The 26211-nt window shown below is 50.8% G+C and overlaps 1 protein-coding gene across 2 annotated transcripts; it reads left to right on the top strand.

The window, feature by feature from the left end:
* The first annotated feature begins 1498 nt into the window (after positions 1–1498).
* HOMER3 (homer scaffold protein 3) lies at positions 1499–24637 on the top strand. 2 transcript variants are annotated; one of them, XM_068661763.1, is made up of 9 exons: positions 1499–2170; positions 12726–12882; positions 13818–13949; positions 14357–14464; positions 17605–17726; positions 18677–18833; positions 20700–20810; positions 21659–21739; positions 22601–24637. In XM_068661763.1, exons 1-9 carry the CDS (start codon positions 2148–2150, stop codon positions 22787–22789), a joined length of 1080 nt encoding a protein of 359 aa, XP_068517864.1. In that variant the 5' UTR covers positions 1499–2147; the 3' UTR covers positions 22790–24637. The 2 variants fall into 2 exon arrangements, with proteins under 2 accessions (XP_068517864.1, XP_068517866.1); XM_068661765.1 differs by having other exon boundaries at positions 1502–2105.
* The last annotated feature ends 1574 nt before the right edge of the window (positions 24638–26211 follow it).

The following is a 26211-nucleotide window of genomic DNA, read 5'->3' as shown; positions in this document are numbered from 1 at the left end:
TGAATGCTACTCCTACCTTTTATTGTAAAATTACCAGTACAGAGCTTACTTTTTTGGTGCAAATTCTGAAGTTATTAATGCACAGAGAAATTAATGTGCAGATCAGCCTGGGATTAACAAAATCTCTCTTGGGAAGACTTCCCATTAAAGTGTCCTGATAAGTAAAGAGGATGGGGATCATTCAGCAGCACCATAACTCAGCAGCACCGAGTCTGCTCATGGGAGGCTTCATTAGAGTAGTGCAGTATTTAAAGCGAAGCAAACATTTTTGGGAAATGAACAAGGAGTTTTGGTGTTCGATCAGGATTTGGGTGTACTGACAGAGGTGTCTGGGAGGAAATGCCAAAGCCACACTTCGGGTTCATTACTCGACGTGTCTCTTTGAGAAGCTTGCACAGTGACACCTGCTCTAGAAGCCTGCAGAACTGCCTGTACGCTCACACGTCCACAGCTCCCGAGCTAATGCCATAACGTGTTAAAGCTCGGGATAACTGCAGGCAGTGCAATTGGTTCACGCTGCCCAGTCCAGTTGATAGCACTCAGTCTTGATTTTTGTCACAATGAAGTGACAAAATACCTGGTGCTCACAAGCAGGCCCCCGTCGTGCCCTTCTCATGCGTGGTGACACCAGGGTGGGTGTGCTTCAGGCTTTGCCCACGGAACACAATGCAGGCAGAACAGCTGCTGCGTGCCAAATCTCTGCTGTTGGATTTATGGCTGAAAAGGAGCAGACAGGAGAAAAATCCATTCCTGGGCTGACCTTCTGTCACCTTCAGGAGGCCAGGTCGCTGGTGCACCTCTACGTTGGTGATGAAAAAGACATCTCTTCCCCAGACTGACCTGTTCAACTTCTGCTGCCAGCCCTACAGCTCGTTATACCTGCGCCAGCTCAACTGAAAAATGCTCTCGTATAAATTTTCTTTCTACCAGGAAGTTTTTTATGGCTGTGATAAAGTCACCCCATATCCTTTTCTTTGATGAACAGATGAAGTGCTTTTATCCCTTCAAGACAGAGCATGCTTTGTTCTTTCCCAGGGCTCTGCTGGGAGCCCCCTTTGGCCCCGTGCAGCATCCCAGGACCCGGAGGGAGCAGGGGAACCTCTCTGCTGCTGCCTAGCACCAGGGTCCCATCACATTTAAGGTCATCATTGGCTCCTCGGACCTCAGCAGCACGCTAGCAGCGGCTGGGTGCTAATTACCCACTGCCTCCCTTCTTCCCAAGGCGTTTTGCTATGTAATAAAAAACACATTCACACCTTAGGTTAATTTACCATTTATACAAACGCCTTCACAAGAGACGGAACAACAAAGAGCGGCCTGTTTGTGATAGAATACGATTAGCCAAAGATAAAAGAAGACTTTTTTTTTTTTAATTATTATTTTATTTTAAAATCCCAGCGCAGGGCTGGAGCCTCCGCACGCCGGAGCCAGGCGGGGCGGCGCAGGGCTGCCCGTAGCCGGCAGGTGGTGCCGCCGAGCCGGCCCCGGGAATAAAGTCGGGAGAGAAGGGAGCGGAGAAATGTGACCGAGATGGGGCAGTTGGCACGGGGAGGAAGCGGATAGGAGAGGAAAAAAAAAAAAAAAGAGAGAGAGAGAACAAAGAAATCGCGCTGCAGGAGGACGGGCGGCAGAGCCGGCTGGACTCTTGGGGGGAGAACTTGCAGGGCTGCGGGAGCAGAGGCGAGCAGACGGCTTTGTCTGGAAAGGGCTTGCAAAGGCACCACCTAATCCTGCCGCTCCCCTCCCATGCTGAAGGGAAGGAGGGCTCCTGGGAGGCAGAAAGAAGGGGAAAGCGTTGGGGGCTGCGGCATCGCGGCGGCCGGGGGAGAGCCCGAGACCCCCCTGCTGCTGGAAGGGGTCGGGGGGGTGCGAGCAGCCCCTGCCCTCGCTGCCCCGCACGGTCGGGGATCGCCGGGGGGTTGGAGCCGAGAGCAAAACTAGCAGCTTTCAAAGTGAGATTCCGGAGGAAATTTAAAGAGCATCCGGATCCGGAGAAAGACAGAGAAAGAAAGAGGAAGGGAGAAATAAATCAAAACGCGGAGAGAACCCGAGGCAGCTGAAGAAAGGACGGGCGAGAAAGAAGCTGACACCCAGGCGGAGATGGGGTGAGCCTGGCAGTTTATTTTTCTTGAATCGCTTTATTATTGATGGCAGCCGAGCTATTTTTAAGGTAACTGCAAAAGAAATCAAGGCTTTAAATTGCATTCTTTATTTTTCTTTTTTTCTTTTTCCATATTGCAAGCTTTAAAGTTTAGCCTCGCCTTTGATTTTAGGGGTCAGAAAGTAGGAAATTGCAAGTCTGCAACTTCTTAAATCAACTCGTGTGTAAGGGAAGCCTCTCGTGATACATACGTTGTGTGAAGCCCAAACTGGGAGACTTGCTGGGAGGACTGGAGCTGGGCTGTGTTCCCAAACTTTTCCAGAAGTTGGAAGTTGGAGGTTTTGTTTGGCTGTTGTGACTTTGGCACTCAGTAAAATGGATTCTGTTTGCATTTCTAAATGAATAAATGGCTGGTTGAAATTCCCTGCTGCTTTAGTTTATGATCCTCCTCAGATTTTCCAAGAATGAAATAATGCGGCGTGGATGTGGCAGTGAATTCTGGCATGGAAATAGGGGCTTAGCCTGGTATTTAATTTATGCCCTATTTATAAGCCTCAATCATGTAAGTTTAAGGACCTGACATGTTGTTGTGAGTTTCTTGTGCAATAACTCCTTGTGGCTGGGGCTCTGTAGGAAACCTGTCTGATCAACCCCCTCCAAATGTGTGGGTTTGACATTACAAGACAAATAAATAAAATTCTTTGAGGCTTGTTTTCCTCTTGCTGACTTTCCTCTCGGACTGTCTAGATAAATGATTGAGCATTCAAACACACGTTCAAGAGGCAGGAAAGGCAGAGACAAAGAATCAGAAGTGACAGCAGTGTGAATGTGGCACAGATCCTTTGAAGTTGGCAGAGTTTGTGCTGATCCAGGGTAAAGCAGCAAGCGTCCCTGTTTTCCTGTAACTTTTCCAGTGATCCACAAAGTTGCTGTAAAACTTCTAGAGCTGCCAGGAAGGGTGTAGCAAGCAGAGTTTTGGGACTAGCTGGTTTATTTCCCAGGGCCACAGGATGAATCCTTCTTGGATCAACCACAGCTAACACCCAGCAGTTACGTGATTTTTTTTAGAGGGCCACCAGCTCCCGTGGAAGAAACATTTGGACACTGTCATCATCTCAGCCTGCTTGGATTTCGCTCTGTAATTGTGGTGTAGTAGGAAAACTATTGTTAAGCCAGAGATGACGTTTCTACCCAAAATTCCTTACTTCCACTTAACTCCTGAGTTAAAGTGTCTTCTTGCTCACACGTTGATCGCATGGGGTTATTAAGTAGCTTTCAGCAGCATTTAGATTCCTCTTCATACAAAAGAGATTAAAAGCACACCACCTTTACGTGATGTTCTGGCAGTAGATCTTAGTTATTCTTGAGGCAGGGATTCTGGTCTTTGTTCCTCTGGATTAGATTTATTTTATTTTGTAATGTCGTGTTCTGCTTTTCATGGACAGGCTGTCCCTGCACTCTTCTGTACCCACTGCTTTGTAGGTATTAATGTTTAGCATTTCCTCTGTGAAGAGGATTGTTGTCAATAACACTTGATCCTGAGGGAAGTGAGCGTAGGTCCTAGCTGAGTCTTCAGTGGACGCTTTATTTCTCTGACTCTGCTAGGCACGCTGTCAAATAGAAGCACAAGCAGATGCAACTTCTAAGTTGATCAGGATAGAGTTTACCCACTTGTCACGTTTATCAACCAAAGAATTCAGCCGCTCTTGTCCGTACAGCCATCCCACTGACCTCTGCTGAGCAGGCAATTCGCATGGGCCTCGTCGAAGGGGCTGCTGCTCCTGGAGTTCTGGCAAGGACAGGTCGAAAATAGCAGCAGACCTCAGTGAGTTCCACGAGCGAAGGCAGGCGAATGTGCCTGGAAGTGTGACGGGTCCTGTAGCCTGTAATGAAGATGCAGAAGCAGAATTTGTGTCGCAGGCAAGGAGCATTTTGAATTGCATACGTATCTCCACGTCTCTGGTTCTAATTATTACCAGACATGTTTTTTTCTCAGGAACGTATAAAGAATTATCTAGCTGCACTCCGGCTCTGCTATTTTCTAGCTGTAATTATTGTACAGACTTCCAGCAACGCTGTGAGTGCGTCAAAAGAAAGAGCTGTTGAGCTCAGCAGCAGAAGTAACAGTTGTCCTGGGAGGGTGAGTGTGCAGATTGTGCTGGAGACACCCAGCAGCAGGGGACTCAGCAGCCGAGGTGCTCTGTAGATAGAGACTGGTTTCCAAAAGGGGTGGAAAAAGATTTTTGTTCTCAAAAAAAATGAAAAGGAAAGGGAAAAAAACCAACAAGTTATGTCTTTAAATGCCCTTGATCCCCTTTCTCTGTGCCTGACCTTGTGTGCTTGCCGCTATTCCCCACGCTGATCCCGACAGGAGCGTATTCAGCTGGGATTCCTTTGCTGCCCTTTATCTGCAGGCAGGCCAGGAGGCAGCTGCTTTTCATTCCTGTGCTAAACCCTGCCGGGTAATCTCTCGGGAGTGGGGGGAGGCCGAGGGGAAAGCAGCCCACAGCCAGCTCCTGCGCTGCTGAACCTTCCCCGTCAAGTCTGGCCTCTCCCACCTGGGCGCTCGCAGCATTGTGCCCAAGGTGACGTGATGCAGCACAGATTGAGAGCAAAGCTGCAGCTGAGGGGGCTTGAAAACCTCCCTGGCTGTTAGAACAAAGGGCTGCGAGCCAGCCTTCCCAAACTTTGGTCCTAAAGCAGTGGGGTTTTGCAGTTCGGTGTCTAACACCCAGTGTCCCTGTGGTTGCCACAGGCTCTGGAGGGAGCTGCACCCAGCAGAGGGGAAGGGTTGGACTTGCAGGAGAAATGCAATGGGAAAGAGACGGGGTTTGATTCTGCAGCCCCATTAACCCCCACTTCTTCCCCAGACAGCGCTGACACACAGTCAGCAGCTCTTCAGGCTGCTGAGGGAAGATAAAAGGAAACAAAGGCAGCAGCCGAGGAGGAGGAGGAGGAGGAGACCGCTTCTCCCGTCCCCTCTGCGTTCCAGTTCTGCCTTTTGAAACACTGGGCTCAGAAACGCGTTTCCTCAACCCACCCCAGGCAACCCAGTCCCTGGAATTATCCAGGGCCGTGCCGTGCTGTAGGGTTTCTCTCTCACGAGCTGGTGATCCCACAGAAGGAAGAGCCCCGGCCCTGACGCAGCCAGCGCGGCCTCCCAGCTGACTCAGCGTGGCGGCGGGCCGAGCGCCAGCGCTGAGCCACATTTCTCTCATGCTCGCCTGCTCACGTACCCCTCTCGGCTCTGCCCTGCAGGAGCCCATCCAGGAAACCAGCCCTTGCAGAGGGAAAGGGTTTTGGGAAAGACGGCAGCGAGAATCGGAGGGTTCCCACCACGGCAGCTGGGAAATTCGTATCTGCTGCTGTGGCTGGCAGAGGGCCTTTATCACAAAACCACCTCTGTTTTGGGGTCTTTGAGCCCAACATTCCTTGGTATCTGTGCTCTTGAAGGTATCGTGCTCCTGGCAGCAGGGGTAGCACACCCCAAAGCCCTTCCCTACCCTTGTGGCTGAGCGTTGTTGTGCCCGGGGGTCACAGAAACAAATGATTCTGCTGATCTGGTACTTTCTGACTCCTCAGCTGGCGTTTTTGATTAGTTTTTTTTTTTTAGATGAAGGGGGACAACAGACTGCCTAAGTGCACAGCGAGGTGTTTAAAATGATTCCCCTGCCTGCATCTGAATGCCAAGAGGCTCCTTGCTCTGACAGGTAAATGAGTGTCCCTGCAATGAGAAGCTGCAGTGAGAGAGGAGTCACACGTGAACTTCTAGAGGTGCCCTTGACCAAACCCCATCCAGGAACACCAAGGCGAATGCAGTTTGTGAGGATGGAGCTCAGCACATTCCAGCTGCTGCCTCAAGTGCCTAAATTGCTTATCCCTAAACCTTGGAAGTCTGCAATATTTGTGTCTCTGGAGTGCTTCAAACTTGGACTTGCCCTCCAAATCTCTCTCTTAAAGATGTATAGGTTACATTTGTGTCTAGGATTCAATCCTGCCCCCTTGTCACATGCCTTTAGAATTGAAAACAGGATGGAAACAGGATCCATTTGGGGAACGGTGACCCTAAAAGCTCCCCCCTCCCAAGCACACACAACAAGGTTTCTTTCTGGTCATGCAGCAATGGGGCAAGTGAGCAGGATAAGAATAAGTAATTCAGCTAACCAAATGGGCATGTTTCAGGTGGGTAGACAGGATTGTGAGGCTACAATTACTGAGGACGAGAAATAAAAGGATCTCAGTAGGAAAAATCCTCCAGATTGCACAGAAAAAAAGAAAAACAAGGACAAAGCATGAGCCAAATGCAGTGGTGCAGTCAGAGAGAAACCCCTCCCCACACCCTGCGTCGAAGCTACTGAGCAAAGACATTGCTGGATGCCATAAAAGATCTAAACCAAACAGTGTTTAAAGAAAAAAAAATAAATGAAAAGGAAAAAAGGTTTCTTCCTCTTGCCCTTTTCCTTTCAAAGAGGTCTGGCAGGAGGGCTGCAGTTAGCAGCTACCCTCAGGTTTAGGAACCCGCTGATGAGAGCGAGCCTGTAACTGTCAAATAGGATTTTCCTGAAGAGGTGGTGTTTGCCTTGGAAATACCCCAAGAAAGTCAAAGCAACAAAACATTGCTTCTCCGAGAAGGCTGCGCTGTGTGAGGAGCCCACCAGGCAGCTGAAGTCGGGGGTGTGGTGAAGAGAAGGGAACACGCGGAGCTGCCACGGCGCTATTGAAATTCAGGCATGGAGATAAATGTTTGGCTGAGCAGCTCTTTCAGAGGCTGGCTGTCCCCTCTTCTAACCTGGGCTATTCCTTAAAACAGGAGATGTTTCCTCGTGGGATTTTACACCCTTAACTCGGAGGTTGCAGTGGGGAACGTGCCCCGTTTCCAGCCCGGTCTGTGTCTCCTGTGGCTTAAGCACAAAATCTCTTCACCTTTTTGCTTCTCTTGTGCTGCTAGATTCACCTGCTGGCTTGAGAGGATGTCTCTGGTGAGGATTAGAGAAAGATCTCTGCGAAATCCTGCCGTTCAAGGCATCCCTAGCAGAGGGACTCACGGTGGGCTGAACCCCGTGTGGAATTCAGGCTGTGAGGCAGGCCTGGCCCTGCTGCGGCTCAGACATTGTCATATTGCGGCGTGGTGGGCCTGGAAAGCATGATGCCTGTGGATATCCTGATCCATGTGGCACCACACACTGCAGGTGCTTTAGGGGATGGTGCTGGTTCCAGTCCCTGGTGCTCCCATCCCCTTTGGAGAGGCCTCTCCTGGCGGTGGTCCGTCTCCCATTCTGTTGCAAGGGAGGTTCTCCAGCGTGCTCCATCTGCAGGAGCCCTGGATTATTCCAGAAGCTCCTATTTAGGATCAGCCTCACAGGCCTGCGAAGAGCCTGCATCCAGGCAGGACATTCAAGGACAGCCCATAAATCTGGTGACATATGTGTTCAGATTACGCTGAATCGGAGAGGCAGCTCTGCTTTTAATCTCCTCCAGTCTTTGGCACCTCTTTGCCCGCTGTTCCCCCACCAGGTAAGACATGGCACGAGTGCAAGGGAGTGAGCTGATGCCACCTGTACCTCCTTGGCATCGGGCAGTGCTTGCAGGGTGTTCTCCCCCAGGCTCTTGGCAGCACCTCGTTGTGTCCCAACCTGGCAAGTTCCCTCGCTCAGAGGCAGTGAACTCAGTCCCTCCAGCCCACTCAGTCCTCACCACCCCACTGACCCCATAAATTAAGAGGACGAATAATGATTTGCTCTCGTAGCAATGGTGAAATGAGCAGCTATTCATTAAGAAATCAATTTGGATACCGTACTGATGAGGATAATACAAGAATCAAGGTAGCAATGAGACCAATGAGCAGTTGTGCATGCCAGCTTAATGACCACAGAGTCAGACTCCAGCCAGTGAGCAGATCAGCAACGATTGATCCAAACCCTCTCTTTATGCATCCTTCCCAAACACCCAGCGACCTCCTTCCAGCATCTCTTCTGAAGGAGAATCAACAAGAGGAGGCAGCATCCCAGAGCCAGGTGCTTTGCTGTTGTAAGGAACACGTAAGGAATAGATGGATTAATTAAATTATGTCTCCATTTTTGGGTTTAGCTGTTTGGTTTAGCCTGGTGGCTGGGAGCCTGCTGCTGGAGTGTTGGGGGACCTTCCACTTGGGGGAAATTTACTTCTAAGCTATCTGTGGGGTGTGGGACTCTTAGATTTTACCCTTCCCCCAGGGCTGGGTACAAATGCTGGCAGAGTGGAGACCTGGATCCTTTCCAGTTGCCATCAGACACTTGCTGATCGTGTCTGCGTCTCGGCCAGATCTTTGTCCTTTCACTCATTTGATTCGTTTTTTCTTAATCATCTATGAAGGACAGCCCTGGGGGATGTAAGTGGGTTTATTTACACGTGCCCTTTCCACTGGTATGTCCACGTTGTTACGGGGACTCCCGGCTGGGAGCAGGAAAAGAAGAGTCAGCAGTTGAGGATGCGTGGTGTGTGCAGCATACACCCTTAAAACACAGGGGAAAGAGGGCTGTGGAGGGAGAGAGAACATGACAGTTTGAATCCTGTGCACTTTCAAGACTATTTTTAAATGCTTTGTAGTGTTTTTGGAAACAGGAGGTCAGCAGCTTGGCCAGAAGCAAGCTGAAACAGGCGGGTGCTCCTCACACATTACTCTGCTGTGCATCTCAGATCTGTCTTTCAGCACCGGCGCTTTTCCTGCTCTGAACTTCCTCCAGCACCTATTCCAGTGCCACTCGGTCTTGCCCGCGTCCCCTCCTTGCTAATCCACTCAGCTGTGCTGAGCTGTGTCTGATCCTGCCGTGCTTCTGCTGCTGAGGAACATAGAAAGGGTGAGGCAGAGCCTTTTTCATTTGTACCCTGTTAGAGACGTGCCCTGAGATTTGCAAACGTCACGGGCTCTGTCGTCAGGACCTCCCCGGAGCTCACATCCCATATTCTCACATCAGTGGAGTCTCAATTCCTTGGTGTTCTTCCCTCTTGGCTTGCGCTGCTGCCTACTCACTGTCTGTTTTTCTTGTGCTCCAGCGCTTAGACCCTGGGAGAGCTTTTGTTGCGTAGTGTTTGCTCTAACCTTGTCAGACAAATATGTGAGCAGCGAAAGGAAGGCTTCCGTGCTAGCCAGCATCCTCTGCAATCGATTCTTGTACTAGCTAGATACATTTTGTGTCGTTTTACTGGATTAAAAAATAAAAATAAAAAAACACCACACCTTTCTAAGGCAGTTGGGAGAAGGCAATGATGTGCTACCCTCATGGAGCAATCTTCAGCCTCCGTTATCAGGGGTGTGCAAGGTGGCAGCGACTATTCCCGTTTGCAGTGAGGAAAAGGGAAACATCGCAGAATCTTCTGAAATTCTTCTGGTTTTGCTTCCCTCAGAGGCAGACAGGTGCCGGAGTTCCTGCCCTGGCACCAAGCAGGCAGGTGAGGCTGCAGACATGCCCTGCTGCTGTTGCTGCCAGTTTGCGTTCTGCTGGAAGCGAAGCACATCTGGTGTGGCTGGCAGCCGGCCTGCTCGTGGAGTCTGGGAGACTTTCGCATTTCTAACTGGAAGGGAAAGACCTCTCGGAGGCAGCGTGAAGCTTTGTTGCTCCAGGGAAGACCACAAGGCATGAACAAGCATACGAGGAGCGTCAAAGACAGCAGCGATTATGTAAGGACATGAAAAGTGGAGCGCCCTTCCCCGCTGACACCAGCAGCAGTGCATATTTCAACGCACCTGAAGCATCTCTTGGTGTACCTGAGACCAGGGGAAAAGACCTCGTGCCCAAGGGCTATGAGCTGCATGAGCAGGCAGCCAAGAGCCAAGCCAGCCTCATGCAAGTAGAAAAAACATAAGAAAAACCCTGTGAAGACGGGCTGCTCTGTCTGATAGACCTTCCAGAGCTATTTATTTTCCATTCCTGGTGCTCAGAAGGAAGGCAATGCTGGCTTTTGTGGTTACACTGATTATGAGACAGCAGACAGCAGGGTGCCCCCTGTCCTGGAGTGACCAGGTGGGATTTCCAGAGGGATTTCCATGTATCGAAAGGCTCAGAGGTTGGCCAAGCAGAGAGGGTAAGGGATCTGGGCATCCTTCAGGTTGCAAATTCATTTTCTTACCCCTCTGCTCCCTTTCTCTTTTTGAGACCTCCGGTCCCAATGGTAGAGGAAGAGCAGAGCAGGGTGGGGACCCCTCACTGCAGAGACTACTTTACAAAGCAAATGAGCAGGCAGCTGCCTGCATCTTGCTGGGGGACAGCACAGGGCAGCCACAGGGGTTCCTCGGGTTGTGCCTGGCTCCGTGCTGCATGCACTGGGTGAATTCCCAGGTCCTGCTGCAGCACCAAGACTGCAGGCAGAGAAGGTTATCCCTGGAGATCTGTCAGGGAGCGTGGCAGGGGCTGTCCCATGCACCACTCGGTCCCAAACCTGCTGCAGTCAGCAGGAGACTTTCCACTGACGCTGGGCATGGAGCTCACTGCTGAGGAACGAGCACAGGAATAACTGCTGTGCGTGCGAGGGGTGATGTGAGGAGGGTTTTCCGTCACGGTGTCACTGCAGCCAGCATCACGTGCGTGTGACTGGAAACGTTAGAGCCTTCCAGGCTCCTCCGTGGCCCTCTCCCAACAGCCGGCTCCTGCTGCCAAAGGGATTTGCTCCAGTTACACGGCTCACCCAATTATCTGCCATGACAGGGAAAGAAAACTTATTTAGTGATGAGAGATCGTTACGAATTACAAGCTCTGCGAGCTTGGGACAAACGAACCCCTTAAGTGCTGCCTGGTTGAAGGCTCTGTCTGTGCTCTGCGTGATAAATAACAGCTGAAGTTCTCCATCGCTAGGAAATGAATCACTCTGGAGGCAAAACCAAAAAGGAGCCTCAATCCAGCCAGGAGACATGAAAAGGAGGCTGCTGGAGGAGAGATGTGCACTAACCCCCTTGGCCTGTAGTCTGTCTTATGCTTACTAACAAATGTCAACAGCTAGGTAACGTCCCTCCTTTTTCTTTCTGACACTAGACCAGGACTTGGGGGTCAAGATGCAGGGACATTAATTTTCCCTAACTCTGTGTCTTGTGTCTTGAAGGATAAGTCATGATCAATGTAAAACACGGTTTCTCTTAGTGGAGCCCGGAGAATTTGAGTCTCATTTGAAAATCAGACTGTGGCTGAATAAAACCAGCCAGCGAGGATGCCCAGGAGGGGCTGGTTTAGACCTGTACGCAGTCTGCTCCTGAGCAAGCGATCTGAGTCAGGACTGCAGCCTGGGGACAAGGCTGGAAACTGGGAGGGAGAAGGGAATATTTCATTTTTTTTTCCTAAGTTTTGGTGATGCCTACGGAAAACACCCGGTACCGGCATCTTCGTTCTGCTCACTGCAGCTGTGAGGACTTGAAATGGGCTGGAAATAGAAAATTTGTGGGTTTCAGGGGCTCACATGTCGCAGGATTGTGACTGTGCTTTGTTTGCAGCTGTTGAGCCCAGGGAGGCGGTTTTGGGATGTATCCAATCCCATCAGACTTCGTTGGCTGTAAATAGAGTGTGGAAATGACCAGTGCCTTGGGTTTTAACCAAAGGCAAATGGAGACCCCATGGACTGGTGCACCTGGGCTGTTGTGTCACGGAAACATTCCTTCCTGCCTCTTGAAATGCTCAAATTACATCCTGGTGCCTGGGATTCGACTCCTTAGTTCGGCTTAGACACCACTGGTTACAAAATGCAGGCAGTGCTTGGTTCGGTGCTTTCAAACAGCAGCTGCACATTGTGTGGTGAAGTGTTTCCTCTAATTCATTCTGAAGTGACTCGCTTTTAATCCTGCAGCGTGACCTCTTGCTGCAGGATGCGCTTCCCAAGCGTGAGTCAAGGGAGGAAGAGCTGTGCTGAGGGGAAGGCACTTCTTGTGCTCACAACCTGAACCCACAAACCCATCCTCCATCCATCCACCCATTTCCCCAGAGCTCCAGCTCAGAAATATCCCGGGAAGCACACCCAGCACAGCAGCCAGTGTAAGACCTGCTAACCTCAGGGCTATCCTGTTATCACTGGTGTGACAAGGCTGTGGCCTTTGGAAATGTGTGAAGGACAGCAGAGGAGAACAGAGAAGCTCTAGAAGAAGGTAGAAGCCTCTACCTGTAGTTAAACACCCTTGGTGGCTTTGTTACTATATCAAGAGTATTTTCATAGACCAAGGTCACTGCCGTGCTGGGAAAGCTGCTGTCGTCATGCTGCGTGGATGGTGGGCAAAAGAACACAAAAAAAACTTGGGCTTTTACTTTGCAGGAGCACCAGTGGTCCTTGGGCACTAAAGGAGTGCCAAGGATGTGGGGTGCTTCTGGGGAGAGCACGCAAAAGCCCAAAAGTCTTGGAAAAGCAAGTTACAGGAGTGATGGGCAGCTTTGGTCATGACTCCCCTGATAAGGAGGGACACTAAATGATACCAGCACAAGGCTGTTTGAGAGATCCAGGTCCGTGGGAGCTGCAGTGCTCAGCACCTATGTCACGGATCCCTGGAGTGGAGGCAAACAGCAGAAATGCCCCTGGCATCGCATAATGCAATGCGGGTGCTAGAATTTCAATCCACCTCCCCCATTGCTCAGCTTCCCCTCTGCCCTCACGGCTCCGTTCATCTCTCTTGCAGGGAGCAGCCAATCTTCAGCACCAGGGCCCACGTTTTCCAGATCGATCCCGCCACCAAACGGAACTGGATCCCCGCCAGCAAGCACGCTTTGACTGTCTCCTATTTCTACGATGCCACACGCAACGTGTACCGGATCATCAGCGTGGGGGGCACCAAGGTAGGGAGTGTTTGCTGAGAGCAGCACACAGTTTGAAAACAAGTTTGTCTCCAGCCAAAATCTGTTCTGCAATTGATGTTTACTGTGTCGAGCTGGCCAGTTCTCAGCATGGGGCACGTGCTAGCGTTCCCACTGCAAGGAATGGAAGATAAAGCACTGTTTCCATGCTCAAGAGTATTTAGTGTTGGACAGTTGACTCTGTGCTGATGGAAAGTGTGCCATAGGGTCTGATGTCCTCCTCCTCCGCTCCTCTCTCCCTGCCCTCCCTATCTCTGAGCATGCAGAACATGAGATTTTTCTAAGAGCCTTGACCCTGTGTTAAATCTGACCCTGTAGACAGAATGCACAAAGGCTGAGGGACTCTCAGAGGCAGTTTGTTCTGTCACCACCCCAAGACAAGCTTAACTCTCCCTACATTTTTCTTGACATTTTTCTGACTTGCTCCTGAAGGCAGACATTCAGCAATCTTCCTAGGCAGTTTATTTTGTTGCTACGCTAACCAAGAGTCTTTCGTAATAGCTAGTCCTAAGTGCAGTTTAAGCCTTTAACTTTTTTTTTCCCTTACTTGCCATGAAAATGGAGAACATCAGAAAGTTTTTCAGTCCCCAGAGACACTCTGTCTCGTCTCTTCTCTTCTAGCAATGAAGGCCCAATGAAGCTAGTGATACTTAAGCTTTTTTCTTTGCTTTTTTCTTTTTTTTTTCTTTTTCCATTTTCCTTCAATAGACAAGAAGATTTATATTTGTTCATGTCACAAAGCTAGACTAGAAAGACTTCTGGTCACCAGAACCCTGAATTGCTGTTTTATACAGTAAAAGCAGGGCTCCTACCCCCAGTCCCTACAGTGCATAGTCACTGTGGTGGTCAATCCCACACCATCATTCTGAGGCAGCAGCGTGGAGATTTCTCTGACTCACTTTTGCCTCTCTCCACAGGCAATCATCAACAGCACTATCACCCCCAACATGACCTTCACGAAGACGTCTCAGAAATTTGGGCAATGGGCAGACAGCCGAGCCAACACGGTCTATGGACTGGGCTTTGCTTCGGAGCAGCACCTCTCCCAGGTAACGTGGCAGGTGCTGCCAGAGCCCTGATCCCAGCAGGGTGAATGTCCCTGAAACCCAGAAGGAGAAAAGATTTTAGGGTCTTTAGATGTAGTGCTGTTCCCACTGTGCTAAAGTCCGATGCACGATGCCAGGAAGAGCTTTAAAGGAATATTTGCAGTGTCCTGGATGTCACAAAATGAATTTGGATTTAGGGCTCAATTTTTGTCATCTCTACTTAGCTAACCCCACAGTTGTCAGTGCCGTGGGTAGTGGCAGGCGGGGGCTATTCCCTCAATTTTATTAATTGAAGAGAAAGTAGAAAGCACGTTGAGCGAAGTAGCTAAAGGAGGAGTGACCCAAACATCGATTCTAGTTTGTTCCGCATTTCAGTTCAGCAGCAGAGTGACTTTTCCGCTCCCCTCTAGTTTGCAGAGAAGTTCCAGGAAGTGAAAGAAGCAGCCCGCTTGGCAAGGGAGAAGTCCCAGGACAAAACAGAGCTGACCAATCCTGCCCTGAACATCACATCTCACCAGGTAATGCTCAGAACCAGGCGTGGGCAAAGCTCACTGCTAGGGAAAATGGTCCCTGCGCTGATCTCTGGTAACTTGTCTATGCTTCTATCCTCATCCTTTTCTGCCCAAGGGCGTTCTCGACAGACACTGAGGTTGGAGATTCACATTTCGATGACATCTGTGGCCCTGAGGTCACTCTACTGAAGCACATGAAGTGGATTAAATAGTGCTTAAGTGGAGCTCCTGGGAGGTTTTACAGTCCTCCCTCTTTGACAGTTGAACTATCGTAATCATTTGATGTCTGGTAAAGCCGTGCTGGAAGAGGTTTGGGGTATTTTGCTGGTGGTGGGTTTTGATTTTGTTTTCTTTCGAATGGCTCTCCCAGGGCTCAGCGTGACAATAACAAGCAAGCAGCATGCAGGAGCGTGTGTTTGTTGCCTGGCTGAAGACTGTAGGAAGGAAGATGCAAGGCATTTCCAGCATTTTTTTGTTTATTTTTGGGGTTGCTGCAGAGGGGTTCTTCTCCCAAGCGTTTCTGGAAGGTGGTGATGTTGTCCATGGGGGTCTGTGGAAATACAGAGACTTCTTAGCACTGCCGACTGAGAAGTCCTCACTAGACTATTTCAATTTCTGTCCTGTTCCCACTGTGGAAGAGAAGGAGCTGTGCTGTGAGAGCAGAACTCACTCTCCCTTACCTCAGGAACTCTCCACGAAGGTAGAGCTGCAGGCGTGACAGCCAGTCATTCAATTTTCTTTTCCCCAGGAGACCAAGCCAGAAAGCTTAAGCCCATCACATATCATTCTCACACGTGTCACGCTTGCAATTTTTACCCGTCTCCCTGGATAACTAAATCAACTCCAGCAGCAGTAGGGTGGAGAGGAGGGGATAAGTGGTGGAGAAGCCTTCCCGTCTTTTTCTCCTGGTGCAGCAGTTCAGCGTTGAGGGTGAAGTTGCCCTCCCAAATAGTGTGCTCCAGAGGTTTGCTGTGTGTTTCCCCGAGCTCCTGGCAGTAGGAGAGGAGCTGTAGGATGGAGGACTCTGCGTTCTCTGGGTTGAGTACAGATGGAATGGCAGCAGAGGAGGAGGAGGGAGTGCGAACAGTACCTTGGCCTGCAGTGAAGAGAGGGAGGTGGAGGCGGTGGCTCTGCGGAGACTGGAAATGTTGTCTGGGGTGGAAAAACGGGGAAAATCTGCCTTGCTGATGGCTCCCACTAACTCGACCCCACCCTAATGGGTGGCAAATGAAGAAGGGAGTAGGACAAAGCAGTCACAGCAGAACCAAACTTTTAGGTAAAGCACTGCCTGGTCAGTAATAATTGCCCAAGACAGAAATTCACAGTCAGCTGCAGCCTGGAGAGCTCTCCTGGCTGGGAGACGGGCTGGGGGTGGAGAAATTCCCTCTTGTCCTGTTTGTACCAGGCAGAACACATCAGGTGTCCCAACAGACACGTCCAGCACCCCTGTGCTGCTCTGGCAGCTTGCAACAGAAGGGTTGAGGCGGTCAGGAAGTGTTAAACACAGCTCTGGTAGATGGGCTAAGGCTCAATTTGTCCTCTGTACTTGACTCAGCAATGCTAAAACTGCCACAACCGAGCCCATGATCGCTCTTCTTATCCTGCCCCTTCTCTCCACACAAGAGTTTGCACACAAGGATGCAAAGCCCCTGCCTGCAGCCATCTGGCAGCCAGGATGCCGACACGGTGACACACGCAGTGTCCCCTGCCATGTGGGCACGTGGACCTGGTCCTGCCTCTCCCAGCCCGTACACATCAGCCCAGCAGCCCTTCTGCTGCCGTCCCGCTGCTGATTTTCGGTCTCTGCATTAATAGAGCTTCAAACAGGAGCTTCACCCTTGAATAATTGATTGTGTTTCTGTTTGCGAGTGAGCACAGAGCGGATCTGTCTGCTGAAATTAAATCAGAGCGCTCTGATTTTCTGCATCTGCGCTAGTTTATTTAGGCTTCAGACTTCCAGAGCTGTGGAAATCCCAGGCCAGCAGCTCTCTGCTATCCTCTAGCACCTAGCAAGGTGAGGCAGGGTTTGGCAGGTCTCACTTCTTGATCGCTCTCTGGAAGGTTTCTTGAAGCTGGTGTTCAATACATCTCGTGGCCCCGTCTGGCTCTATTTATAGATGTCAGATGACTCCAAAGGCAGGTGGCTGTCCTTACCCCAGGCGTGTAAGGGCTACCTATCAGCTCCAGCAGGCTCACCAGCCACCTGGTCCCACAGCCCTCAACTTAAGATCCCAGAGGCTCATTGCTCAGGGAGTCTTTTTATAGCTCAGTTTGCCCTGTTTGTGCCAAGTTTCTTCCCTGCTGTGAGAGGAGACCGTGAAGGAAGGGTCTTCTGAAGGGACCTGTGGATATAAAGTTTGCTTTGGTTTCTGCGTATTCATCTCTGCTCTGCTCTCAGAGTTCCCTCCAGCCTGGGAGGGTGAATTGTCTGTGCTAGCCCTGATGTACACAGGAATACGGAGCTGTGTCTTAAATCAAGGTACAGAAGTTGCAACTGAACCCAGGTGGCAAAGCAAGTCTGTCTTTAGAGTTTAAGTCTTTCCACTGCTCTGAGAAACTGCAAGAAAATCCCGTTAGGAATTCAGCAAAACCCTGAAAGAGCCGACTTGAGCAGCTTGGTGTGTTGGGCACAGCCGCGGGACTTGGGTTACAGGCTGCAACGTCTCTGACATTTGTCAGGGGGAAGCTCGGGGCCAGAGAATTCAGTACCTCAAGTTGGGAAGGAGAAATAGCTGGTGTGTGCAAGCTGTGAGCCCACCTGCTCAGGGTGTCTGTGCACTGGGATCGCTGCCCCAGCATGGCATGGAGACAGGGAAAGGGAGGACGTGGCAGCAGAACAGGGCAGCTGCTGGAAGAGCTGAGCAGGACAGACACTGGTTTACCTATCCAAGAGAAAGCCCTGCGTCCACACAGCTTCTGAAGTTATAATTATACCACGACTGGTGCTGCTGAGCCATACGTGAGGGTCTTTGCCACATCTTGTCATGTAGATGTTGAGCACAGCTCCTCCTAGGAGCTAGGATTGAAAGCCAGGGTCTCTCATGAGTGTGATAAGAACGAGATCTGTGAATGAGTTTGCAGGGAGCTTGTGGCCATATAGCTCATCTTCACTGCCATAAGATAACCTCCTCTTCCTCACCCCTCAGGTACTTCCCAGCCCCATCATCAGCTCCAATGGACCAGGAGAAGACAAACTATTCCGCAGCCAAAGTGCTGACGTTGAGATAAGCACAGAAAAGGAGCGGCTGAAGAAGATGCTTTCAGAAGGGTGAGGCTGTCAAGAATGCTCTCTGCTCCTAACACCTAAACTCTCTGTTTTGGCAGGATTTGGAGTGTGTCCCTATCATCCCAGTGCTCATAGAGCCCCTGAACGACTGAGTGGCCTCAGACCAAATGCTGTTAATCCAATACTCCTTGTTGAGTTAGCCAAATAATGCCCCAAGTCTGCCCAAACCCTTCGCGGTACCAATTTCCTTTCTTCCCTGGGAGAAAGTTCTCTCATTTCAAAGGTGAAATTTGCTGTTGCTGCAGCACGGGAAGGAGAATGCTTTGTGCCTGCAGCAGGGATGAGTTGTTGCAGTTATCTGCAGATCAGTAGTCTGTGATACCAGAAGATGTTCACGCTTTTCCAGCTGGCCTAGGGCTGCATTTGTGTTAATTCCCCTGATGATTCCAGCAACATCCCTGCTGCTTCCTGTCTTTGTCTGTTCAAAAGACTCGGGGCTAGATTCTGCCCTGTGGCTCCTGCTGAGCTGGGAGCTGAACACTTAGAATATTTCTAAGTTAAAAGCAAGAGTCCTGTGATACCTTCTGAGTCTAGGGTGGTAGGGTTTCATTCAAAGCAAACTTGGATCCAACAAGGGTTTAAAAATGGATTCACAATCCTATGTGGCAGAACCCTTTTCTAGTAGCTGTATCTCCCCTCCTGCCCCATTAATCTCACAGTGTGGTTCTGCAGTTTCAGGAAAGCACGTGTGGCCTCGAAAGCGAATATTATGTGGGGATAAAGGAAAGAGAAGTAGATTCAAGGGCTGGAGGAAGCATTTAAATTTGGGAAGCAAGACGAAAGTCAAATAGAAAGCTGTGCAGGAAGAGGGAGCACCTCCAGGAGCATGGTTTCAGTGCGTGTTTGCACTGTGGGGCGGGAGGAGAGGGAACAAAACCTTTACACTGAGACCCTCACACTGTCCTGCACAACCCCCTTGTTCGCTTACACAGCTCGGTGAGTGAGGTCCAGTGGGAGGCTGAATTCTTCAGTCTCCAGGACAACAACAACAAACTCGTGGCTGCTCTCCATGAAGCCAACGCCAACGTGGACCAGTGGAAGAAGCAGCTGGCTGCCTATCAGGAGGAGACGGAAACACTGCGGCAACGGGTGAGCGCTGCAGGGCCCTTGCAGAGCAGATCAGAGGAAACCCTGTCCCAGAGCCAGATGGTGCCCTTGACCCCGTTCTCCCCTGAGGTTCCCTGAGTGTCAGCAGGAGACAGGATTCAGATCCAGGATGCTGCATGCGCCTGGCAGGGAAAGGTGCCAAAGAATAAGGCCGCATAACAAGGGACCTCTCCGAAGAGCTCCCGTTTTCTGCAGAGCAAGCTGGGGCTGTGCGGAGTCCCTGCAGATAAAGGGAAGAAACCAGAGCCCAAAGTCAAAATGCCAGCTTCCCTTCAGATTTTCTGCGGGTAGTTCCTAGCTGCCAACACTACTGAGTGAGGACCATGCTTCCCCAGAGCTGGACACCAGGGCAGTCTTTTGGCTGCTGGCAGGAAGGATGGGCATTGCTCTATCTGCTATAATTAGCTGGAATCCAAGCTGCAACATCACGAAACCCGTGTGGCACAGTACAAACGAGCCCTTGTTCGGTTGGAATAATGGGATCATTTGACCCACGTAATGTCAGAGAGGTCGCAGATCAACTGAGGAGCCCTGTGTGTATCTGGACAGAGCAGTGACAGTCACACAGCAGGTTTTTTTTGTTGGTTTTTTGTTTTTTTTTTTAGGGGGAGCTCAGCAATGTATCTGGGAAGGGGTGTTAGGACAGTTGGAGTTCAGCTGCGAAAGGACTCCAGAGCCCTGGAAAAAGAAGCATCAAACCATTTGACTTCTAGATTGTACATTATAAAGACAGCAGGGATTAGAGCAATTAACAGCTGTTTCCACTTGATGGCTGTTGTGTGGCCAGTCTGTGCAGCAAACAACTGTCCCCCAGGATTCACTGTGCCCGTTGCTGATTCTCAGAGCTGGAGTCAGGCAGTAAAAGTTGAGCAGAACATTTTTTTTCTCCTCTGCAGCAGAAGCCTGCCCTAGGCATGGCATAGGTCTTGGCTGTGTGTATGTAAGTGTGCATTTTGGGGGCTGGCTGAGACAAGCTTCCAGTTCCCTGCTGTTGCTTCACACAATCTCAATTGTTTGGTGGCTGTTCTCACAGCCAGGGGTTAGGAGTGAGGCTTTCTTGAGGCTTGGGCAAGGGGCAGCCACTGTGAACTTTATAGAATCACAGAATAAACCGGAGCTCAGTGAAACATCTAGATTTTTGTCCCTAAACCAGGGCGTTTGGGGACCAGAGCTGGTTGATTCTGGCCATGTGAGCTTCACATCTTGTAGTCACAGTTACAGGAATCCTAGTGCAGGATTCGTGTCACACCAGGGGTTCAGGGTCTGTCTGTGTGAAAACACCCAGCGCTGGAGCTCTGCTTGGAGAGCTCACTGCAAGCCTTGTGAGAGCTTGGGCCTCATCAACAGCTGCTCCAGACCTTCTGACGAGCCTTTAAAAATGAATCCTTGTCATGAATAATGTAAGCCACTGGGCTGAATTTTTCAGGAACAGGGAGCACTCCTGGGCAAACCCTTCCTGCCAGCTCTGCTCTGGTTGAACTGCAGTAACTCCCTTGCCTTCAGCAATATCTGCCTGGGGATGTACATGGTGCTGGACCTGGCCATAGCTGTGGGTTTAGGCTCATGTGCTTGAGCTGAAGCCAGTCAGGACTTGCTGGAAGTGCAAAACTGCAGGAGGAAGCAGAGACAGTCTCTAGGCAGAGTTTTGCTGCAGTGCGTTTCTGTGCACGGTCTACGCAGAGCAGGAGGAGGGAAATTTTTTCCTAACAACCACAGGAGGGAAGCTGCTACCCTGTTGTGAAAGCCCAGTTGGATTTGCAAGAAAGCCAAAATGTGAGAGAGAATGACTGTTGGTGATAAGACATTGGGACACTTCTGTATCTCTGAGCCTTCCTTGCTTCTGTGCAGGTAGCAGAACTGGAGTCGCAGGGGGCTCATGATTCCTCCAGCGAGAACAACAAGGAAGAGCTGAGCCAAACCCTGGAGGAGCTGGAACTACTGATCAAGGCTAAAGACGAGGTAATATTCCCTCAAAGCAGAGGAAAACCTGAATCTGGGTGGGCTGTCAGTCACCAACACCCTGTCCTTTATAGCTTGTCTGAGATCTGAGGGCACCTCATGCTCCTGCACAAGATGTCCATGCAAGCCAGGAGCTTCCGTAAGCCAGCACAGCCCCCTCAGTGATTTCTTCTCCACAGAGAGACAAATCTGAGTGTGAGTGAAGTGCTGGGAGTTTCCCGTGCAAAGGGCTTTGAGCACAGAGTCTCAGCCAGTGCACAAACGACAGGGCTGTCTTATCCCTTCCCCTCTCAACCATCTTCAACTGTAGTTAGCTTCTAGTGGAGTAATTGCTTCTTGCTTTCAGTGCATTTAAATTAATGATTTAATGCTGAGTTTTAATTACAGAGGCTGTGAAGGAAGGGAGATGTGTAGAGAATTTCCCTGCTTTGCAGAGCTGTTGGCTCTCTGGTAGCTGTGCTTCAGTAGGATGTGTGACCAGAGCCTTAAGCTTGGAGCCATGCAGCAGAGATTGGGGCAGGCAGGTGTTTTGGGGTTGGCACGTGTTTTGGGGTTCTTCTTCTTTGAAGAGATCTCTTGCCCCACCCCAGATCTACTTGGGGTAGAGGTAAAACCCTCGGGCAAAGTGGTGCAGAGCGTTGACCCAGCAGATGAGCAGAACCCCCGTGAGCCTGGGATGGGATATTGAGGTCATAAAGGGAGGTATAAGGAAGTCAAACTTCGGAGCTGAGTGTGGTGAGGTGACCCATGGAGCAACAGAAGGGGCTTTTGCTGAGGTCTGTGGTGGGGGGTGGCCCTGCTGGGACAGGGGTGGATCTGGTGTGATGCTTTTCCTCTTTGTGTTTTAGGAGATTCAGATGCTAAAAAGCCAGAAGTGTGGTCGATGGGAAGCAGAGGGCGAGCGTGAGGAGACCCTGCAGAAGCTTCAGGTAAGGTCGGCAGATCTGGGGACACCTCTGCACCTGGATTAGAAGGACCTGTCCCCATTTCTCCTTTGAGCCAAAGACTGAATGCTGCAGAGCTGCCGTGCCTCTCTTCCTTCAGGATGATGAGGACTGGTCCTTGCACGTCTCTGCCTTCCTCCACCCAAACTGTGTTCCTCAGAGATACAACATGGGGCACCAGAAGCAGGCAGTAGCAAATCCAGCCTGCACCTACTCTCCTCTGGCACTTGCAGTAGCCCCTGACATGGGACTGGGAGGGATGGTGGTGTCCTGTAACCCTCTACCTCTCTCAAGTCCTTCTCAGCTTGCTGGATGGCCAGGGATGGCTAGGGGAGAAGAGCTGTGGCTCGATCTGGCTGGCAGGAGGGATGCAAGCTGCTCTGCACCTCAGGGCAAGGGCACAGATGGAAGCATGATCTGTTGTGCCGTCTCTGGGGGCAGTGCCTGTGCGTGCTTATCTCCGAGCTACTGAGCGAGGGGATCTGCTATGGGGCTCAGCCCCATACTGAGGCACTGGTTTTCATGGAAGGATAATATCCACAAACATCAAATGCCATCAGACCTGGAGATGATAGGTGTCTGGGGAGGACCTCTTTGAACCACAGATATATGGATGCCTGGGTTTGAGGGACACACGCTCACATGCACGTGTTTACTGGGGTGCTGTGGCTGAGGATAGGGAGGACCCCCTGTGAGAGAGCTGCTGCAGTCCTGGGGTGGCTGGGTGTGGGCAGCCTTGTGCTGGGGTGCTGGTGGAGCTGTTTGGTGGAGATAAGCGTGCTGGTCCGTGAGCAGCAGGTATCGGTGCTGGGGCAGCCCCCTCACTGCACTCGTGTCCTTTGGCAGGAGTTGGAGGCTCGCAACGCAGAGCTGGAGCGGCGCCTTCAACTGGCCGAGCAGACGCTGGCGGAGACCCTGGCGGAGAGGGAGAAGGTGCAGAATGAAGTCACCAAGGTGGCGGAGATAATGGATGTGAAGATATTTGAGCTCAGTGAGATCCGTCAGGGACTAGCCAAGCTGCTGGAGAGCAACTGAGCAGCAGCATGCTCGGAGGAGACGCCTCCGGAGGAGGGGAGCCTGAGCTGGGACTGGTCGCTGACAGCAATTACGGTCACGGAACAGCCTCGAGGCCTGTTCAGGCAGGATATGCCACCATACCAGCAGCTGCCTGGACAGCGTGGAGACCAGCCGCAGCCACTTCACTGCCCCTTGAACACCCAGATGGAGGGCAGAGAGGATCCAAGCTCCTGAATCCTCCGCAGGGAGGATCTACAAGCCACAGCCAGGCCTCTCTGGACCCTGCCATGGCTGTGGCGTGGTCCAGAGACTGCAGCTGTCCCTGTGCTGCCTTCCCAGCCTCCCTGCTGCCACACCGTCTCCAACATTTTTACCGTTTTCTAGGGGAAGGGACTAAGCAGCCTTTGCATTTTTTCAGTAGTTTTTTAGGGAACCACTTGCCTTTTGCGGAATAAGCTGCCTGTTTCCCCACCTAGAGAGGGAGGAGAGATTCCAACACGCTGAGGACATCAGTTGCTCCTCTTCCTCTCTCCCAGCCCTAACAATTTTGTGTCTTTCTAACAGGAGCCAGTAACACTGGTCCCTGTCAGGAGCTTCCAGAGGTAGCAGCCGCCCCACTGCAGAGAAGGGTGCTTCCCTGACCGCGTGCCCTTTCCACTGTTCAGTCACATCCTCCAGAGGAAAAAAAGAACTGCAGGTTTCAAAGTTCTTATTAGTTTAACGCAGTGGGATTTAATGACTTGTTAAAACTTCTTCAAGCTGAGAGCAAAGGCCTGGTTGGGAAAGGGGGCATTTGAGAAATGAGTCGTCCCCGTGGGGATGGCCAACCGACTGCTAGATTGGCATCTCTCCCAGCCTCTAAGGGCTGCAGTTAATTGAAATTAAATGGAGCAAATCGCAGTTGCTCTTGGGTGTTTTTTTCTTTTTTTTTTTTCCCCTTCTCTCTTTTATTGGGAAACAGTCCCCAGAGATGTCCTGCTCTGTGTCAGATGAGCCATGTTCTTTTTGAAGGGTACAGGTCCCAGCTTGCCATCCTTGGGCAGATTAAAGAACATTTGGAGCATGCTGGGACCAGTGCCCTCTGGGGCCTGTGGGAAGTCCGTGGGTTATTGTAGATGTTGTCTAGTCATAGGAATCGAGGGAGGCACCACAGAAACCTGGAAGGTTTTGTCTCCCCCGCGGTGCCCTTTGAGTCTCCCGTAGTTAGCCAGGAGCACGCTTAGCCCTGTGCCGGATGACGGAGCAGTGTCTGTGTAGTAGTTAGTCAGTAACCTCACAGGAGTGTTGGATTTGGATTCTGTGGTCGTTTTTTCCCCTCTTTGCTGCTGTAGGTCAGGCAAAGACAGCAGAAATCCTGGGAATGTTTCACAGGTCTGCAGAAACTTTAGTTACGTGGCAAGCGCTGGCTGCCACGCGCTGCCTTCTCCGCACCCAGGCAATCCTGGGCAGCTCCTCAGGGCCTGCCTCTTCTTTCGCTCACCTGGTGACCAAGAGAGGAACCCACAGCTTCCACGCACCGCCTGCAAGTTGGGGCAGGATTAGGTCTGGCACCTCGGGAATCTGCTGGAGCCGAGAACTGCTGGTGACTGTGTGCTGGATTGTGTCTAGGCAAAGCCCTTCCCTCTCCCAGGGGTGATGAAGAAACAGCGAAATTTCCAGACCTGTGTAGCCAGGGAGGGGCTTTTGTGTTTGGGTGTTTGGTTGTTTTGGTTTTGGGTTGATTTTCTTTTTTTTTTTTTCTTCTTTTTTTTTTTTTTTTTGGCGTGTGTGTGTGATTGTTTTTAGTGTTCTGCTTTTTATTTTTGTTATTGATTTTTATTTTATTTTGCATGAAGTGTTCTCAACTGTATGGGACTGGAGCTACTGTAGTAATACTTGTTTCAGGGTATTTAAGGAGGGAAGGAAGGAAGCTGGGTGGCAAAGATTTCTAGGGCCTTGTTCACCACCCCACGCCAGTGTTGATGTTTTATTCCTACAGGAGCAGCCTTCTTTGAAATAGAGATCAGCTCCACGAAAGGTGTGTTTGATTTGTATCTCTGTCAGTGGAATATGGGGGGATGGAGGTGGGACCTGGGTTTATGGGAGAAGAAAAAGCTTCTTATGTTCTCTTTACCACTGCTCTCTCACACTTCTCTTCTGTGGCTGTGCCCCACACGGAGGAGCTGGGTGAAAATCCTTACATTTGGGTAGTTACCATTTCATAGCTCTGCTTGTGCTCAGCATCGGGGCCTTGCCTGTGTCGTGCTGCTCATTGATCGGGACTGACCAGGCCAGCGGGTGCCGTGCCTGGCTGAGGCAGCTCTCTGAGGGGAGGCCACGCTTGGGCTGTTCCCAAAAAGCAAGGGGAAGGCTCAGAGTCGACACACTGACAACCTAAGCTGAGTGCAAGAAGGTCTAAAAGTCACACGACGAGTCACAAACGTAAGGAATCGGAGTTAATCTTCCACTGCTGTGGAAGCAGCCCCCAGCTCTTTCCTCTTGTCATTAATACTGTGTAAAATCAGCACTGAGAATGCTGCTGAGCTCAAATTGTGGATGGGGCATATACGTACTACTAAGAACAGGGTTTTATGCACTGGTCATACAGGCATCCTAAACAGTGTCTCCCTTCAGGACTCAGCAGCCCAATATTTGGTGTCCTGAGGAGGTACAGCAACCACTCTGGAAGTATTCTTTGTGTGTAGTGGAGGAAGCATTGCCCTCGGTCATTCTAAGTGCAAATTCAGCCACCGTCCTCTTGTGAAATCAGCACTTCTGCAGCAGGAACAAACGCACCCCTTTCACTAAACTTTCTGGACAGCCTGTTCACCGTGAACAAAGTGCCTCTGGAAACTTTGCCCTGGGAGCTGCCCCGCTGCCCTCAGCTCGGCAGGATGCTGGACGTGGTTTCCTTGCACACAGCACACCTCGAGGCCAGCGGCACTTTGCATGCGTTCGCTGCACCTTGCTCTCATCTAGGCACAGCCCGTACTGTGCTCCCTTGCTCTTCCATTGTCAGGAGCCAGGAGCAGAGGCCGTTTTCCTTTACATTCTCCCCCACGGGTACTAGCTGCAATTCTCCTCTTCGCCAGAACAATCTGAATAGTGGCTGTTTGATGAGATCCGTCCTGTGCTCAGCATTTGTTAAAAGTCTTCTATCGAGGCATTGCAGAGCAGCGTGATGGATGGCTCTGCGAGGCACTTTCCTTTGCAGCCTTCCCTCTTCTAAACTAATGAAAACCCATTCATCACCAGCTATTTCCACGAATGCCCTAAATCCGTGGTTAGCAAAGAGACAACCCTACTGTCGATGATACAGCCAAAAAGCACTAATTCCACCTGTCCCCTTCTAGTGACCATTTAAAAAGGTCTCCATTTGTGTTTCAGAGCAGCAGCACCCTTAACACACCCCCACCATGCCCTTCCCACCTCTCACCCCTTCCCTGTTTCTGCTTCTCCTG

This window comes from Anas acuta, chromosome 26 (genome assembly GCF_963932015.1).
Source record: "Anas acuta chromosome 26, bAnaAcu1.1, whole genome shotgun sequence".
NCBI lineage: Eukaryota > Metazoa > Chordata > Aves > Anseriformes > Anatidae > Anas > Anas acuta.
Note: the sequence above shows the minus strand (reverse complement) of the source record. Positions and strands in the feature narration are given on the sequence as shown.